The following is a 16,464-nucleotide window of genomic DNA, read 5'->3' on the forward strand; positions in this document are numbered from 1 at the left end:
CATATGAAGTGAGGGACAAATACTCAAAAAACGGTTGCCTAGCCCCAAATAAGCATTACAGAGCCCCAAATAAAAAGGTTTAGAGGGAAAATCCATGTGTTTATGTGTAACTGACCCTCCTGCCAGGGAAAACCTGATCATGGCACACATCCAGAAGAGGTGGAAACCCCCGTGACATGCATCTCCACTCTGAGTTCCAATCACTATCCGCAGGCCTGGGTTTCTTGTCCATGTTAAGGAAGTATCCATCTCACCTGCCTCTTCCAGCTTCATTACCTTCCCTCCTCCCGACTTTTAAAAACCCACCCCTTCCCAGTCCCATCCATCATCCCCAACTCTCCTCCACTGAGGATTACAAGAACTTGGCAATTTGGTCAGAAGCGGTAAAAAGTGCTTCTCAGTGGTTATTTTTCAAAACCAATGTATCTTAAATCCTTCAGTCTTTTACTAGAAAGGGCCCAGGGACTGTCTTTTGCCCCTACCTTTCTTGTAAGTGTGGAGTGCTGGTTCTCAGAAGCAGGGGTCATCTCTGTAGCATTCCTGGTTCCTAGCCTGGGGCTTGATGGCTGCCTCTGCCCTTGTTCTTTGATTTTGCCCTCCCCTCATCTCTGTGGGAATCCCAGCCCTGGGGGAACGGGCAGAAGAGGGGGCAGGACACCTTCAGCAAACACATGGTGAATATGAGTCACCACCAATCGAATGACCTTTCCATTTGTTATCAGTTTCCATGGCCACAGCTGGTCTCAGGATGGGACACAGCCCTCCACAGGTCAGAGTTATTACCTCACTCCTTAACAGCCTCTCTAGCCCCCTTGTTGGTTTCAGGATAGGCAAGCAGGATGGGAGGGCAGGATTGGGGGCCATCTGCACACTGGCTTCCAGTCCTCTTTTTCTCCTCCTCTCATCTCCTCCCAGGACCTCAATTCCAACGCATACTGTTCCTCTCTCACTCAGCCCAAACACCACCACCCTTGGAAGCCTTTTCAGACGGAGGTCTTTGTCAATGTGGAGCTAGTCCCTCTTTCCTCTGGGCTCTCACAGCACTCTGTGATCACCTGAGTTATGGCACTTGCCACATGATACTATGATGATTGGTTTACATATCTGTCATACCCACCCTCCTTGCTCAGACTGTGACCTTCTCATGGTCTGGTGTGTGTCTTATTCATTTGGGTGTCATGGGAGCCTGACTCTCAGCAGCTTGCTCCCAGGAGGTGCTCAGAAAATGTTAACTGAGTGAAGGAAGGGAAAGGGGAAGAGAAATGGTATTTTATTCATTTATTGAGCAAAACACAGGTAGGATGCTACAACGAGGCACTGATGCAGTAAAGAAAGCAATGGCGCTTTTAATGAAACTTCTTTCAAATCTGTGAACATGCTAGCTGTGAAGTAAATCCTTTTATTCTTTCCATAGGACATATTTCCAAACAATGATCACAGTGTTATGGTTAATAAGATGCTGGACAGATGAGTAGCCGAAGAATATTATATAACAACAAAATCTCATCAATGATATATCAAATGCAAATTTACTGAGACATCAAGAGAATATGTGTTTGTAATTACATGGCTAAAAACAAGACATTATTACAGTAACCAAGTCCATAAAACTAGAAAAAAAGCACTGTATAACAAAAAGGCCTTTTAGAAGTTATTAAATGAATAAACATTATAGATAAACCAATTTTATATCTGAAGCAGCTTATAGCACCAACACGTTGGCAGGACCAGCAGAGGGGTGGGGTCTTTGGACCAAGGCATCTGGGAACTGGAAGGGCTCTCAGCCATCATCTCCTGCAGCCCCTTGTTTTACACATGGAGAAACAGAGGCTCAGAGAGATGAAGCGCCTTGTCCAAGGTCACACAGCACAGGACAGACTGGGAAATGATCCAGGGCTACGATCCAGGCCACTGACTTCAGGTAAGTGCTCTATTTTAACACACAGATACAAGATTCTATTTGATGTGATGTATTTTTTTTCCCCATTAACAGGTCTACCATAAAAGAAAGCAATACAACGCATAATGTCCTCTGATATTGTATTTATTTCACTGAGAAACGACTGGCATGTACTATAATCATTTTGGGGGCCTGTATAGATCTTACATCAAAATTCAGAGGAATTAGTCAGATAACACTATTTTAGTTATAAACTGGTTAAGAAGGTGGCATTTGAAGAGAATATTTGGCACATCCTCCACTATGTAAGCTACCCTATGCCTCAAAATTACCAAATCATTGGTATAAAGTTTTGGTTTTTTTCCTGATAGTTTAAAGATTAGTAAAGTACAAAAACAGTTTAAATAGAGAAAAAGCAAATCAGGTCTTTCCTTTAAAAGGTAAGTATGGCACTTTTCATTTTAATAAGGTAAGTGATTTTTAAAACCTGACATTTTTTAGAAGGAAAAAAAACTAGCTATGACCCATCACTTGTGAACCATCTGATATATAAAATATTTCCCTTATTTAAAAAATGTTTCTGTAAAATACTTCGGAGTCATGAAATTTTGCCATGGTCCTGAGGCCTCAAGTGGACAGATTTATGATGAACTAATGAAGATGTAAGAATGAAAAAAAGAAAGAGATCACTGCTAACAGAAGCAGCATTAAGGACAAAGTATACTGAATATATTGAAATAGCTTCATGGAAATGAAGCCAAGAAGTTGCATGTATATACGTGAGAAAGTATATCATTACAGTGGTAGTTGGAAAAAATAACAAACCCTGGGCATTTGTCTATCATTAACATAAACCAACTGCTGCAGACAGTTAAACTGTGGCTTTGTAAGGAGAATAAAGTCTGATAAATAAAAGTGACTTCTGCATATCATATATACGTATACATATATTTTCTCACACAGACGTCTAGTTATAAGTAAATCAACATTTAGCTACAATTTTTCCCCTCTTGGGTCCAGCATCAAAAGATTTGATATTCATGAACATGCCCTACACCTGGTTAGGAAGTTACATATATATACTCATAGCCTTTATTGTATTTGACCAGGGCAAAGAAAATGAAATCTCCTGGGACCTCAAGTCCATTTCTTACCACTATAAGCATATTAACAGATATATATCAAAACATACTTGTTTACTGTTAGGTAAAAGAGCATGTTTCAGTACTAAATAATAAACTATGCCTGCTACCAATAACGTGCACATAATGGTATAATAAAAGTAATTTTTCATGAGAATATTTTGAAAGAAGCTACATTATAAATATTTAAAGAAACGTTAAAAATCAGAGTGAAAATCAGATTAGTGTTCTGAAACTGAGTAGAAAAACAGACTTATAAAAAAAGAATGTTTCATTAAGTGAAGCATTAAATGTAAAGTTGTCTTTTTAGTGTAAATTTCCAATCTCACCCTTTGAGAGGTAAAATCTTTCTCTCTCCTAAACAGGTACTTATAATTGATTTGGGAACTGGGCATATTGCAGAACGAAAAAGCAGATGACACAAGGCTAAGGGCAGTGCCGTGATTTTCACATGGCCTCAGAAAAGTGAGGGCCATTCACAAGGCTGAGGAGATAGCAACTTGGAGAAATACTGAATAAATGTGGGCAATTTAAAAACAGTAATGCATTTTGTTCACCCTAAATGAGCTAATACTCAAAGCCCAGACATTAGATTTTAAAAGGGGTTTGCTTTCCAGGACAGATTGTACAAAATTTGGGAAAATCATTGTAAATAATTGCTTCTTGGGGTTGATTCCTTTTTGAGAGGAAGTTTTTAACCTTTCCTTAGTAGTTACTTTTAACGAACTAAAGATGAATTAAAATATCAAAGGCCATGTGTATGATTTGACTGCGAAGTGACTCTCTCTTCCACTTTGATAAAGTCAAGATACCTTATTGGCCATAGGAGATTCCTCCTTTTGGGGCTACCCCTACACCCGGAAATTCCAAGGGTGTGAGGGCTGTATTTGGGCCCAGAGGAAAATCAAGGAACTCCATACACAGTTGCTGAAGCCCTTGGGCCCAAGGAGTGTACCACTGAATCCAAGGCTCTCTTGGGTAGCCTATAGGCCTCTTGGATGGTGTATGAACAAGGTAGGGATGAAACTGCAGATATCTGAAAAGAACTTAAGCATCCTGACAACTTTGCATTTTTAAAAAAAATTTTTTTTTCTCACCGTGTTCCACACACCTGCGGCTGGGGAAGGTGGTATTAATTCTGCAAACAGATGCTCTGGTAAGATAGGAAAGATACAGGGAAGGCAGAGAGAGCAAGACAGAGGGCTCAATCACAACGCTGGGACAAGGAGAGCAGCTGGTTTTCACACATTCCTGCTCCTCTCTCAGCTGGGCTCATGTTCACTCCGTTTCATTCCAATGATCAGGGTGGAGATTTCAGAGGTGCCTATCCCTAATCCAGTAGAGAACATGAGCCCTGGGAGCACAGCTGCATGGGGTCCTCCCAAGGGTCTCCTCCCTTTTTCCAGACTCAGCATCATTGAAGCCCAAAAGGGTCCTTGTAAATTAATGTCTCATATTATTGAAGGACTGTCAGTTTAGCTTGGTGCAGTTTATTGTAGCCTAAGAGGTCCAGGAAGATTTCAAGAGAGGAGAGATGACTGCATTACTTGATTACAATGAATACAATCTTTAGGATACTCTTTACTTTTTGTACAATAACGATATGAAAGGAATTTTTTCATTCTACCTATACACAGCTCAAAGTAAAGGTATAACTTCTGGAACTGAGAAACTGATGGTATGGAAAGAGGGATGTTTTCATAAGAAAATAGCTTTGATAAGTGTATACACAAAGGCATATATATACACAAAACATCCCTCTCCCTTATATACTATACAGGCTGGCACACGCCTTATAAAGAATATGATATAAAGGCTTTAGGATTTCAATTAATTTTGGCATTTTAATTTGACAGGTGCTTAGGCAATTTAGGTCCTGACATATCGGAATCCGTTGTATATTTAAAGTATATAATTATGTTTTTAAAAAGGCCCAGATCAACTTTCCTTAAACAGTAACCCAACATAAAGCTATAGTTACCAAGTGGAAAATAAGATTGTTATTCTGTATTAAATCAGTAAAGGGTATTTTAAGAGAAAGGACAACTTGGAAAATAGAGACTTCAGAGTCCGTTATTCCAAGTTGAGAACATTTTAGTTATTAGCAGTGGTTACCAAATAAGCTGAAGGTAAATCTCTTCAAGGAGCTGCTCATAATTTGCTTTGTTGAGAAGAGGCGAGGAGCTGTTTCTCTATTCCACTATAAGATGATGCAAGTTTTTTTATCCTTGAAAGGGTTTTCTGAAGTTGGTATTCCTATCAGCAAAGGGTCACTCCTGGCATGTTCCTCACAGTAGGACATGAGGTCTGCTGATGCCTTCGAAACCTAGCATGGAAATAAATCAAACAAACAAGAAAGAAAATATTTTACTTGCAGACTTTCAGAGTGTATTTGAATGCTAGGCTATTGAATGGAAGACTGATTTGAACAAGATCATCAGAGTCTCAAAGCATCACTTTCAGATACTTGTCAGGTTAAAAAAAGGTAATGGTGCCTTTAAAATGGTGCAATTTGGCAGGTAAGGTCTTTCTTAACCAGGCAACTTAACAACGATCAGACAAAGTGGCACCATGTATCCCTTCAGGAGAGTGCTGAGGACACACCACCAGCTAATGAGCTAGCATTCCTGTCCAACATTTACCTGGAGTCCAGTCAGCAAACGATCACACCTAAAGTGAGGGTGATTCTGCAAAATAAGTGGCCTGGATTCTTCAAAAATGGACTGTGTGTTAGGTATTCTTGTTAGATAATCCTGAACTGCAAATAACTTTCGAGGGTTTAAAGAAGACATTATATATGTTTTGTGTGTATGCGTGTACAGACAGATGGAGGGAGAGAGAGAGTGCAAGCAAGTACATGTGGTCAAATGTTAACAACTGGTGAATCCTGGTAAAGAGTTTATAAATGTTTGTTGTTACAACTCTTCTGCAGGTTTGAAATGTCTCAAAATAAAAAGTTAGGGGCCAGGTGAGAAAAAGCATATGTAAATCAAGGGAAGGTTGTATCTTAATTTCTACCTCCCCCCCAGCAAAAAAAAAAAAAAACAGATTGGAATGCAGAACAGACTTTAAGAACTGAACGATGGGCTTGGAGCCAAAACTCTGGAGCCAAGTCGTGGAGCTTTAAGATTTACTGTTAGAGACTGGGCTTGCGGAAGTAAAAAGAGAGACTAAACCAGCATGGGAAGAGGCAGCACCTTACTCTGGCATGAATTAAACAGGGAAAATATCATGCCCTGTTTCAGAAGTATCCTACAGAATAGGATCTCTTTGCCCTACACAAAGAGCAATGGGGCAGCTGAGCCCTGTCTAGTACAGCCCAGATAGCCTCATGCTGGAAAGACAGGTGACTATCTCCAGGCCCAGAGGAATGGATCAGGTGACTGCTTCAGTTTCTTTCTTTTTTTTGAGACCAAGTTTCGTTCTTGTTGCCCAGGCTGGAGTGCAATGGCACGATCTTGGCTCACCACAACCTCCACCTCCCAGATGCAAGCAATTCTCCTGCCTCAGTCTTCTGAGTAGCTGGGATTATAGGCATGCGTGCTCCACCATGCCTGGCTAATTTTGTAGTTTTAGTAGAGACAGGGGTTTCTCCACGTTGGTCAGGCTGGTCTTGAATTTCCAACCTCAGGTGATCTGCCTACCTTGGCCTCCCAAAGTGTTGGCATTACAGACATGAGCTACCGCGCCCGGCCAACTGCTTCAGTTTCAAGGAAGAACTAGTCATAACATTCCAGGGCACTCACTGCCTAGTTCTCTCTTGGGATTCAGGGGAAAAGACTTCGAAGTCAGGTGATCTAAGAAACGCATTCCAGTTTCTCTATGTGATCTCAACTAAAGCTGGCATTATTACTCTGGGCACAGAAAGTGGTCACTGAGGGCCAAACACATTTAAAAGCTTCATTTCCCTAAAAAGGAAACCTAGACTGTTGACTTGTTATGCGAAGCTGCCTCAGCTGCACTGATAACTCTAGAACACTACAATTCCAGAGGAATGACTAGGGTGTTGATGAAGTCTACTTGGAACCCCTGTCCCACTTTAGAACACAGGGATCAACGGACTTGACCATGTTCATTCAGGGGAGACAGGTCCTCAGGAAATCCTGTCTCCGAGTTTTACAAACAGAGAGGCTAATGCAGACACTTTTGAAGTGAGGCTCATGCTAGATAGGAAAATGAAAGTTAAAATTTTGAGACTCTCAGCCTGTTCTGGAAAAATCCTGGAAGCAAGCGAATGAAATGGTATTCTCTTCTCTGGCAAGTGGTCCAGCCTCCCAGGAGCAGGGGGAACTGAGTAGAAAGCACATGTTATCCAGTCCGGGCTTCTTACCTTTATTCTTTCAATGGAGGCTTCTAATCTTAACTGTTGCACAGTTCTCCTTGCCTGGGCTATATTGTTGGTACTTGCTGTTTTGCTGGACATCTTCAATTTTTGTTTTTACCTGAAATCTGAGGAGAATTTTTTTTTGAAGTAACAGGCATCTTTAAGTTATTTAAACATTCATAATAATATGTTCCACTTCAAGGGAAATAGATGGATTTTCCCAGTCATTGCAGCTCCTTGGAGGCAGTTACTAAAATGCCCCTTAGAAATTTGAGCGGTGACCTAGGTATCTAAGTTTGTCATCCATTTGAGCACCTACATAAATCTTTAGTTTGCAGAAACCCAGCACTAGCAGTTTAATCGATGCACCCCAACATATAACATAAAGCTAGACTTTACTAGGATTTCCTAAGAGGAAACAAATACGCAAACACTTGTAGTAGTTAGGGCACCTGTGGCAAAAGTGAGCATTTGCTATGGGAGGCACATTACATATCAGTTTAATATTATTGCTACCAACTTTCACAGAAGGTTTGATTTCATTTTTTTTGGGCTCTTGCACCCAACTATTAGGCTGATCAAAGTCCTGGCAACAGAAAAGGAGAAGAGAGCTCCTCTAGAGAACTTTGAAAAAAGGGCGCTTATTTTTAGGTACTGTCATGATGTGGAATCGTTTTCAAAGTGTTAGGCACATAAGGAAGTCTTTATTCATGAAAGAGTGAAACCTTTCAGTGGAGACTCTCTGTGATAGATACACAATAAAAGTCAAATGGGATACATGAGTAGCCTACAGTTTGAAATAATTAATGAAACTTTATTATTCCCTCCTTTGACCTCTCCCTGGTCTCATCATGATGGTCTGGGCACTTGCTAATCCTGTTATTCCATCATATGTTCGTGGATTGATTCTCCTCTCTAGCCTGGGTTGTTGGCCTCTAGGCTGCCCTGCTGCCCTCTCTCCTTAGCCACCTGGTATAAAGCAATGGAAACATCCTGGCTCTTGCTTTACAAACTGGTTGTCCAATAGCACATTGCAAGAGGAAGGCAGGCTGGGGGAAAAGTGCTGCCTGGTGCCCTGACCTATATGGCTAAGTTCATTCTCATCAGGGTGGCAACTGGAGGAAAATGCAGGGCTGGCAGGCCTGGCAGCAGTGTGGTAGTTTTATGACTCATGGGAGCAGGTGGACAGTAGGTGTGCCTCCCCGGCGCTATGTGAGGGCTCAGCAAAGTCTTAGGGCTCCATGGCGCCAGCAGCAAACTCAGGCTGACTCAACCTTTTGGAAAGGCTGCGGCTGAATAATGTAATTCTGCCATAAAGGCCAAGACCAGACAAAGCTGCAAAAAAACACTAGCAACCCAGACTCCAGGGCATCCATCATGTGGGCACCATGGTGCTCCACACTGAGTTCTACCAGACTTAGAATATTCCCAAAGGCCGAGTTCCAGGACTTGGGTAGGGCTTGTAGCCTCTGTGGTCAGAGGAACTTTTGGGTCAAATGTACAAATAAAATTGTGCTTTTAACTGCATGCAGAATTTTGAATCAGCCTAATAAGCAACCTTCACATTCCAAAGGATTTTTAGGGGGATTCACTTTACCGTTGCATATCAGTATTCTGCATAGGACCAAGACATTCCATCAACTGCAGCTGCTAGTACTTTTATCCTTGGGGGTCATATACAGCACAGTGAATTGCAATTCCCTGTCTACCTGTTTGTTCTGCACTTCCCCAACAACTGGTCAATGAGCCTCAAGGGTTCTGATTGAGCAGGCCTGGGTGGGGCTATGGGCACCAGCCCTTTTTAGAGTCCCTGGGCAATTTGCGCCACTAGTGTCAGAGTCGAATGCAAAGACTAGTGACAGCCATCACAGGATTTCCCTAGGAATAAGGAAGCTCTAGCAGTACAGAAAACTGGGAGGATGAAGCATGTGGCAGGGCAGGGTGGCCTTGCCTTGTGTTAAGGCTTGGACAAGCTCATTTAAACACACTCCCAGAGTAGCTACCTTTTCCTCAGATTCCTCAGTTATCCCTGCCCCACCCAAAAGAGAGGCCTAGGGTCTCTTAGATTCTGCTCACACCCAGTGGCCTGGCCCAACCCCTTTCTGTGCTCCCAGGCCAGCACTTACTAACAGAGCCTCTGAAATGCAACTGAGGAGGTGGGCAACCTCACCCTGAACAGTGTGCAGTGCTCTGACTCACAGCAAGTTGGACATATATACGTATTTTGTTCCCTGCAGCAAATTAAACTGGGCTCTCCTTCCAGCTGGCGCTGGTTCTGAGGCCCCCAGACTCCAGAATACGAACATGACACCCTTTCTCAGTGACCTGTGGTTTCCATGTTGCACCCTAAGGACTTTCTAAATGTTCCCTTTGCATGAGGATAAGGTCAAACATTCTCTTCTTCCCAATCTCCAGGGCATAAAGTTTCCAAGGCCTGAGCAAGTTTTCCGGTAACTGCAGAACAGTTCACACATATCAGGACTGGACCAGTAATTGCTCCCACCCGGCATGGCCATTGGCAAGCAGTCCACAGTCAGACTCTATTAATATTTATAAAATGCTCGAGTAGGTCCCTCTAAAGTTGGCGAGACACTCAGCATTTAGTACATGAAGGTCTTTCTTACTTCCTGACTATATTATAGTCAAGATTAAAAACAGCCAGCAATTCATGATTCACGCTTGCCAGCTCAGGCTTCTTGCAGCTTTCCTGCATTCTGATATCTGTGTTCAGACCTGCTTCTTCAGAGGGCTTTCTCCAACCTTGTCACTCAGAGGCTCCCTGCTCCCTTCCAATGGGGTATTCCTGCTGGTCCCAGGCAAAGTCCATACAACACATTTCTAATTGAGTGCTACTGCTACTAGGTACAGTATATTGAGAATAAATGGCTAGGACACGCACAGAGCTCCTGCCCTCACAGAGGCAACATTAAACAAGCCATCAGAGACCTCCTTCTGCTTCAGGCATAGTGGCCCCTCCTCCTGCTTTGCTACCCCTCTCAGGCTCCTAACTCGAATACAATTTCTCTGCTGAAAGTCCCTTCCCATCTGCTGGTACAAACATGGATAGCCTCACCCATAATACAAATTAAAGTTTAGGAGACAGGTAATTTTTACACCTTCATAGATTTATTAAACACAAACAACTTTCTATGAATATTGTATAGCAATTGTTTTGGGAAGTCAATTAAATGGGGGTAACTGTGATTGTAGGGGAATGAAAAATCACTTCCCTCCACCTTTCTCAGTTCTATGGCTGGGCTACAAATTAACCTGACATATAAACAGATTGACAGGAGGAAAACTGTATTTAATTATGAATGTACACATGGGAGTGCCACAAATATGAGACTCAAAGTGGTCAGATGATGAAAGCTCACATAGGATCCTGAGATACAGAAAAGAATGGGGGTACAGGGTTTCTGGGGGGGTGGTGGCGACATGAAGTACGGGAGGTAAGGGGAAGAAATAAATGGCGAATAAAGGTGGTTTTGTCAAGCACACAAAAATTCTCAGTTAACACAAGTTGTCTCACAGCAGCCCTCGGAAAAAGAGGTGACAGTCTGTCTGGGTGTGGTGTCACCTCCAGTCTCCCCTCTTGGGATCTGAGTTAATCTTTCCCAGTTGATAAGATTTCCGGGAGAAGATTCGTGACAACTGAGTTCCTTTTGGAGGATCTGTCTTTAGGCTGATAAGGAGAGCTCAGAGAATACCTCTGCCTACATCTGCTGTTCCCCAAGTGTCCTCAGTTCAAAGTAATCAGCACACCAAAGTGTTATATTTTGGGTGGCATTTCCTGAACTCCTTCATGGTCATTCTTAGAAAAAGCTGTACACTGGGCCAGTGGAAAGGAAGATAATTTCTGATCATAACATTCTTCCTATGGAGAAAGCAGATCAAAATTAGACCGTTTCAAGTTAAGGAGCCTCTGGTTCGCTGAGTTGCCACATGGCTGCACAAAGAGGGCCACTGTGTGACCCCTGAGAGGCAGAGGTGTTTACAGGAGCTGGAGGTCTAGCTAAGGACTTCCTTCTGACTTGCAGCTGCTCTGCAGCTCCTCAACAGTTGGGTTGTGCAGAACAAGACAGAAAGGCTGGGGAAACAAATATCTCCAAATATCTCTGTGCCTTTGGAGGGTTTTCTTTGGTCTTCCCTCAATGGTGAGGATGTCTGGCTGTTTGTTTGTTCTACTAAGTAGATAAAAAGGTTGCTTTATTCTTACACCGAGAATAGCTTCCAAGGCAAACAATACCTGATATTTGTATGGAACCTATGAGCACACACATTGCTTGCATATGCATTATTCCATGAAGCCTCACTATAATCCTGAAAGGTATCTTATTAGATGAGGCAATCAAAGTTAGAAAATCTTGCTTCAAAAGTTAACCCAGGCTGGGTGTGATGGCTGACACCTGTAATCCCAGCACGTTGGGAGGCTGAGGTGGGAGAATGCTTGAGTCCAGGAGTTTGAGACGAGCCTGGGCAACATAGTAAAAACTTGTCTCTACAAATAATAACACAAATATTTGCCAGGAGTAGTGGCACATATCTGTAGTCCCAGCTACTCAGGAGGCAGAAGTGGGAGAATCTCTTGAGCCCAGGAGGTTGAGGCTGCAGTGGGCTGTGATCATACCATTGCACCCCAGCCTGGGCAACAGAGTGAGACCCTCATTAAAAAAAAAAAGTGAACCTAGTTGGTAAGCCTTTTCACTCCAGAAGCCACCCTTCCCACTGCACCAAGGAAAGGATTAATTCCAATTAGTTTGATTCATACACACTCAGGGCATCACTGAATGCTCCACCATGTGGTTTTTTTTTTTTCCTCTTTTTTTTGAGATGAGTCAGGCACCTGCCACCACACCGGCTAATTTTTGTATTTTTAGTAGAGATGGGGTTTTACCATGTTGACCAGGCTGGTTTTGAACTCCTGACCTCTGGTGATCTGCCCGCCTTGGCCTCCCAAAGTGCTGGGATTACAGGCATGAATCACCACGCCCGGCCCACCATGTGGTTCTTAATCAGGGGTGACTGACACGTGGTGACCTAAAGTAGGGGGCTTGCTGATTGCCTTATGTTTGTGTAACACCTCCCTTCTCATGTATGCAAGCTAAACAAGAACATTCTCGCTCCTAGACAAGGACTGAAGTTAGTTAGCATCTGCAGATCCTGAGCCACCAAGTAGTCTATCCTACCCAGAAGGGCAAAGGCCTGTGCATGCCTGTGCAGACTGTCAGTCTGGTCACACACTGGCTATCGCTTCTGCAGCCTTGCTTTAATTTTTGCATATGGATAACAGATTTGAATAAACACATGTAGTATCTAGCTATTCAAATACTTCGCATTGGTTTTATTGCTGTGGTTCATCTGAATTCTCAGGTTCCTAGAAATTCCTAGGAACATGATGGTCCATTAGGGAAATATGGGTATTTTCATCTTCGTCAAGAGGGGCCTGAAGCAGGGAGAGCAGGGTGGGGATGGAAAGAGTGTCACAGAGCACACTCTGGGAGGAAGGCACCAGGAAGCCCCAGGGTCTGAATCACAAGTCATTATGGCCTGGCCAGTAATTGAATCACTGGAGTGAAGCCAACTTTCATGAGCAAACACACCCCTGTGGCTGTAATAAAAGAGCAGGCTAAAAGAAAAGAAAAAAAGAAAAAAGTCACTGGCTTTCACTTACTCTCTGGTCTTGCCTTCAACTTTCAATGTCTTTCTCCAGTTCTTCATTTGCCTCTTCTTCTATAAAAGAGGGACTACAATGCAGACCTCATAGCGTTGTCAGGGAAGAAACAGAAGCACCTTCCCTTGCACATACAAATGTTTACTAAATGCCGGCCCCTAGGCTCGCTAACAAGATGAAAAACATGTGCTTGGTGGGAAATGAGAAAGATTCAGGAAGCAACAGAAGAATTTCAAGGTAATGTGACCAACTTTCTAATGTGGCCTTAGTGAGAAGGCCGAGTTAGGCTCTTAAGAATAGTTCCTCTATTTTCATGAGCACTTCTTATTTATATCAAAGCCTGCAGGCTAAATCCAGGCTGCAGATGTGTTTGGTTGGGCCCCACACAGTGTTAACTCAATTTTGTGTGTGTGTGTGTTTTAACTTTAAATTGAATGTCAACATTTGAAAAATGGAGAGATTTCACTTTAAAAGGAAGAGTTCTGGAAAAATCAGAAAATCCTATAAAACTGGGCTGGATCTGAGCAGCAGCTGCCCCTTCAAGCACTTGCTGGTGCACCTGCCAGGCCCTCTATTTGAACTGTGGCACTGCCTTTACACTATGCCTTGGATATTTTAGTTCCAGGGACACATTCAGGGATTTGCTGGGGGCATCTGGGCTCACTCCTGTCCTGCCACTTCCCAGATCTAAGGCCTTGGGAGAGGACTGATAACCTATTTAAGCCTCAGCTTTCTCATTGGAAAAATGGGGTAACAATACTTTTCTATCTCAAAGAACTGTTAAAGAGCATCAGATAAAATAAGTATGTGAGTGTAATAAATACAAAGGATACTTGGTTTCTGAGTGTTTAGTACCTGCATCCTCTTATACACTGTGTGAAGTACACCCAGCACTTTGCATTCCTCAGTGGACTGCAGCCAGGCAGCAGTTCTACCCTCCTCCTAGCATGCCTCACTGGACTGCGGGGCTGGAAAGTGGAAAACTACAACTTCCAGTGTGATGGGCCAAATTGTGTCCCCCAAAAGTTATATGTTGAAATCCTAACCCCCAGTAATTCAGAACGTGACTGTACTCGGAGACAGGGTCTTTAAGGAGGTAATCAATTTAAAATGAGGTCACAGACACATGAAAAAATGCTCATCATCACTAGCCATCAGAGAAATGCGAATCAAAACCACAATGAGATACCATCTCACACCAGTTAGAATGGCCATCATTAAAAAGTCAGGAAACAACAGATGCTGGAGAGGATGCAGAGAAATAGGAACACTTTTACACTGGTGGTGGGACTGTAAACTAGTTCAACCATTGTGGAAAATAGTGTGGCGATTCCTCCAGGACCTAGAACTAGAAATACCATTTGACCCAGCCATCCCATTACTGGGTATATAACCAAAGGATTAAAAATCATGCTGCTATAAAGACACATGCACATGTATGTTTATTGCAGCACTATTCACAATAGCAAAGACTTGAAACCAACCCAAATGTCCATCAATGACAGACTGGATTAAGAAAATGTGGCACATATACACCATGGAATACCATGCAGCCATAAAAAAGGATTAGTTCGTGTCCTTTGTAGGGACAGGGATGCAGCTGGAAACCATCATTCTCAGCAAACTATGGCAAGAACAGAAAACCAAACACCACATGTTCTCACTCATAGGTGGGAACTGAACAATGAGAACACTTGGACACAAGAAGGGGAACATCACATACCAGGGCCTGTTGTGGGGTGGGGGGAGGGGGGAGAGATAGCATTAGGAGATATACCTAATGTAAATGACGAGTTAATGGGTGCAGCACACCAACATGGCACATGTATACATATGTAACAAACTTGCACGTTGTGCACATGTACCCTAGAACATAAACTCTAATAATAAAAAAAATGAGGTCATAAGTGAACCTTAATCTAAAATGATTTGCATCCTTGTGAGAAGGAGAAATTTGGACATAGATGGGGACAGAGAGAAGGCCATGTGAACGCAGAGGGAGAGAACGACTTTTTTTTTTTTTTTTTGGTTGAGACGGAGTTTCGTTCTTGTCGCCCAGGCTGGAGTGCAGTGGCGCAATCTCAGCTCACAGCAACCTCTGCCTTCTGGTTTCAAGCGATTCTCCTGCCTTAGCCTCCTGAGTAGCTGGGATTACAGGTGCCTGCTACCAGGCCCAGCTCATTTTTGTATTTTTAGTAGAGACGGGGTTTCACCATGTTGGCCAGGTTGGTCTTGAACTCCTGACCTCATGATCCACCTGCTTCAGCCTCTCAAAGTGTTGGGAATACAGGCATGAGCCACCACGCCTGGCCTTGACCATCTATTAATAAAAGCCAAGAGTGAGGCCTTGGAAGAGGCCAACCCTGCCAATGTCTTGATCTCAGACTTCTAGCTTCCAGAAATGTGAGAAAATTCATTTCTGTTGTTTAAGCCCCTGGTCTGTGGCAGTTTGTTATGGCATTCCTAGCACACTATCACACCCAGGTTATCTTGATGTTAGGGCTCCAGATGACAGTCTCTGCCAATTCAATGCATTTAGGAGAGATCTGGCAGGTAGAAGTGAGGAGGCCAGTTTCTTGATGCTTGGGTTATTTCTGCTGACAAGCAGGGTGGTGGGCAAGCTGCTTAGGGGAAGTGGAGGCATCATAGTGTCCAGTCACTAGCAACACAGGACTGAGAAGCTGCATGGCTGCAGCAGCCTCTTGAGTCTCTACTCCCCACTGGGCACCTGTGGCCAGTTCTGCAGTGGTGTCTGGGAGTTGCTCCTGGGGACAGTATCACGGGCCTGCTCCTCCAGCCCTTCCAATGATTACGCAAACACCTAATTCTCTGTATTGAAGCTCATTCTGCTAACTCTGCCAAGGGCACCTTCTGTTTGCTGTAACTGAACCTTGGCTGATTCACAATTGTTAATCTGTTGCTTTGTAAACTGCAAATAACTTATAAATATCAGCTATTATTTGGATTATTACCACGCCATCATTGCTGGACATCCCAAACTCTAAAACTTGAAGGGAGGAAGGAGTTAAGACATAAAATTCTTTCTCTTTCTCCCCAATCAAAGTTGCAGGTTATGAGGCCAGGGTGCTTGAACCTGTGGTCAGCGGCAAGTGCTGCCCTGGTCTGGTATAGTTATGAGAGCAAAGAGCAAAAGAGAACATGTTGCTGGCTTACAGGCGAGGCAAATGAGAGGGAGAGATGAGGAGGGGCTGCACAGGGAGGTGGGAAATGTGGTTTGGGGTGGGGAAGACAGAATGTCTAGAGCTTTACAAAGAGAAGTTTATATAGGTTCAGAATCTGCAGAATGAGAAAGAATGAGAACACCTCTCTCTGAAAACTTCAACAGAGCTCATTCTGTAAAAGCAGCAGACTTTCAGATTTGGAAATCCTTTTGAGGTCCCTATCTGGTGCCTTTCATTAGTTG

The 16,464-nt window shown here is 43.1% G+C and overlaps 1 protein-coding gene across 3 annotated transcripts in view; it reads right to left on the minus strand.

Annotated features, from left to right (window-relative positions):
• Positions 1–1,265: 1,265 nt before the first annotated feature.
• Positions 1,266–16,464, minus strand: part of GNG12 (G protein subunit gamma 12) — a 129,981-nt gene continuing 114,782 nt past the window's right edge. For 2 of the 3 annotated variants that reach the window (XM_025385350.1, XM_025385358.1), the window contains exons 3-4: positions 7,373–7,491; positions 1,266–5,368 (exon numbers count right to left, since the gene is read on the minus strand). In XM_025385350.1, coding sequence (XP_025241135.1) covers positions 5,243–5,368; positions 7,373–7,465 — 219 coding nt within the window. In that variant the 5' untranslated portion in view covers positions 7,466–7,491 and the 3' untranslated portion in view covers positions 1,266–5,242. Of the gene's footprint in view, positions 5,369–7,372; positions 7,492–8,446; positions 8,770–16,464 lie in introns of those variants that run through there. The other variant, XM_025385366.1, reaches the window with a different exon arrangement.

Source organism: Theropithecus gelada, chromosome 1 (genome assembly GCF_003255815.1).
Source record: "Theropithecus gelada isolate Dixy chromosome 1, Tgel_1.0, whole genome shotgun sequence".
Classification (NCBI taxonomy): Eukaryota; Metazoa; Chordata; class Mammalia; order Primates; family Cercopithecidae; genus Theropithecus; species Theropithecus gelada.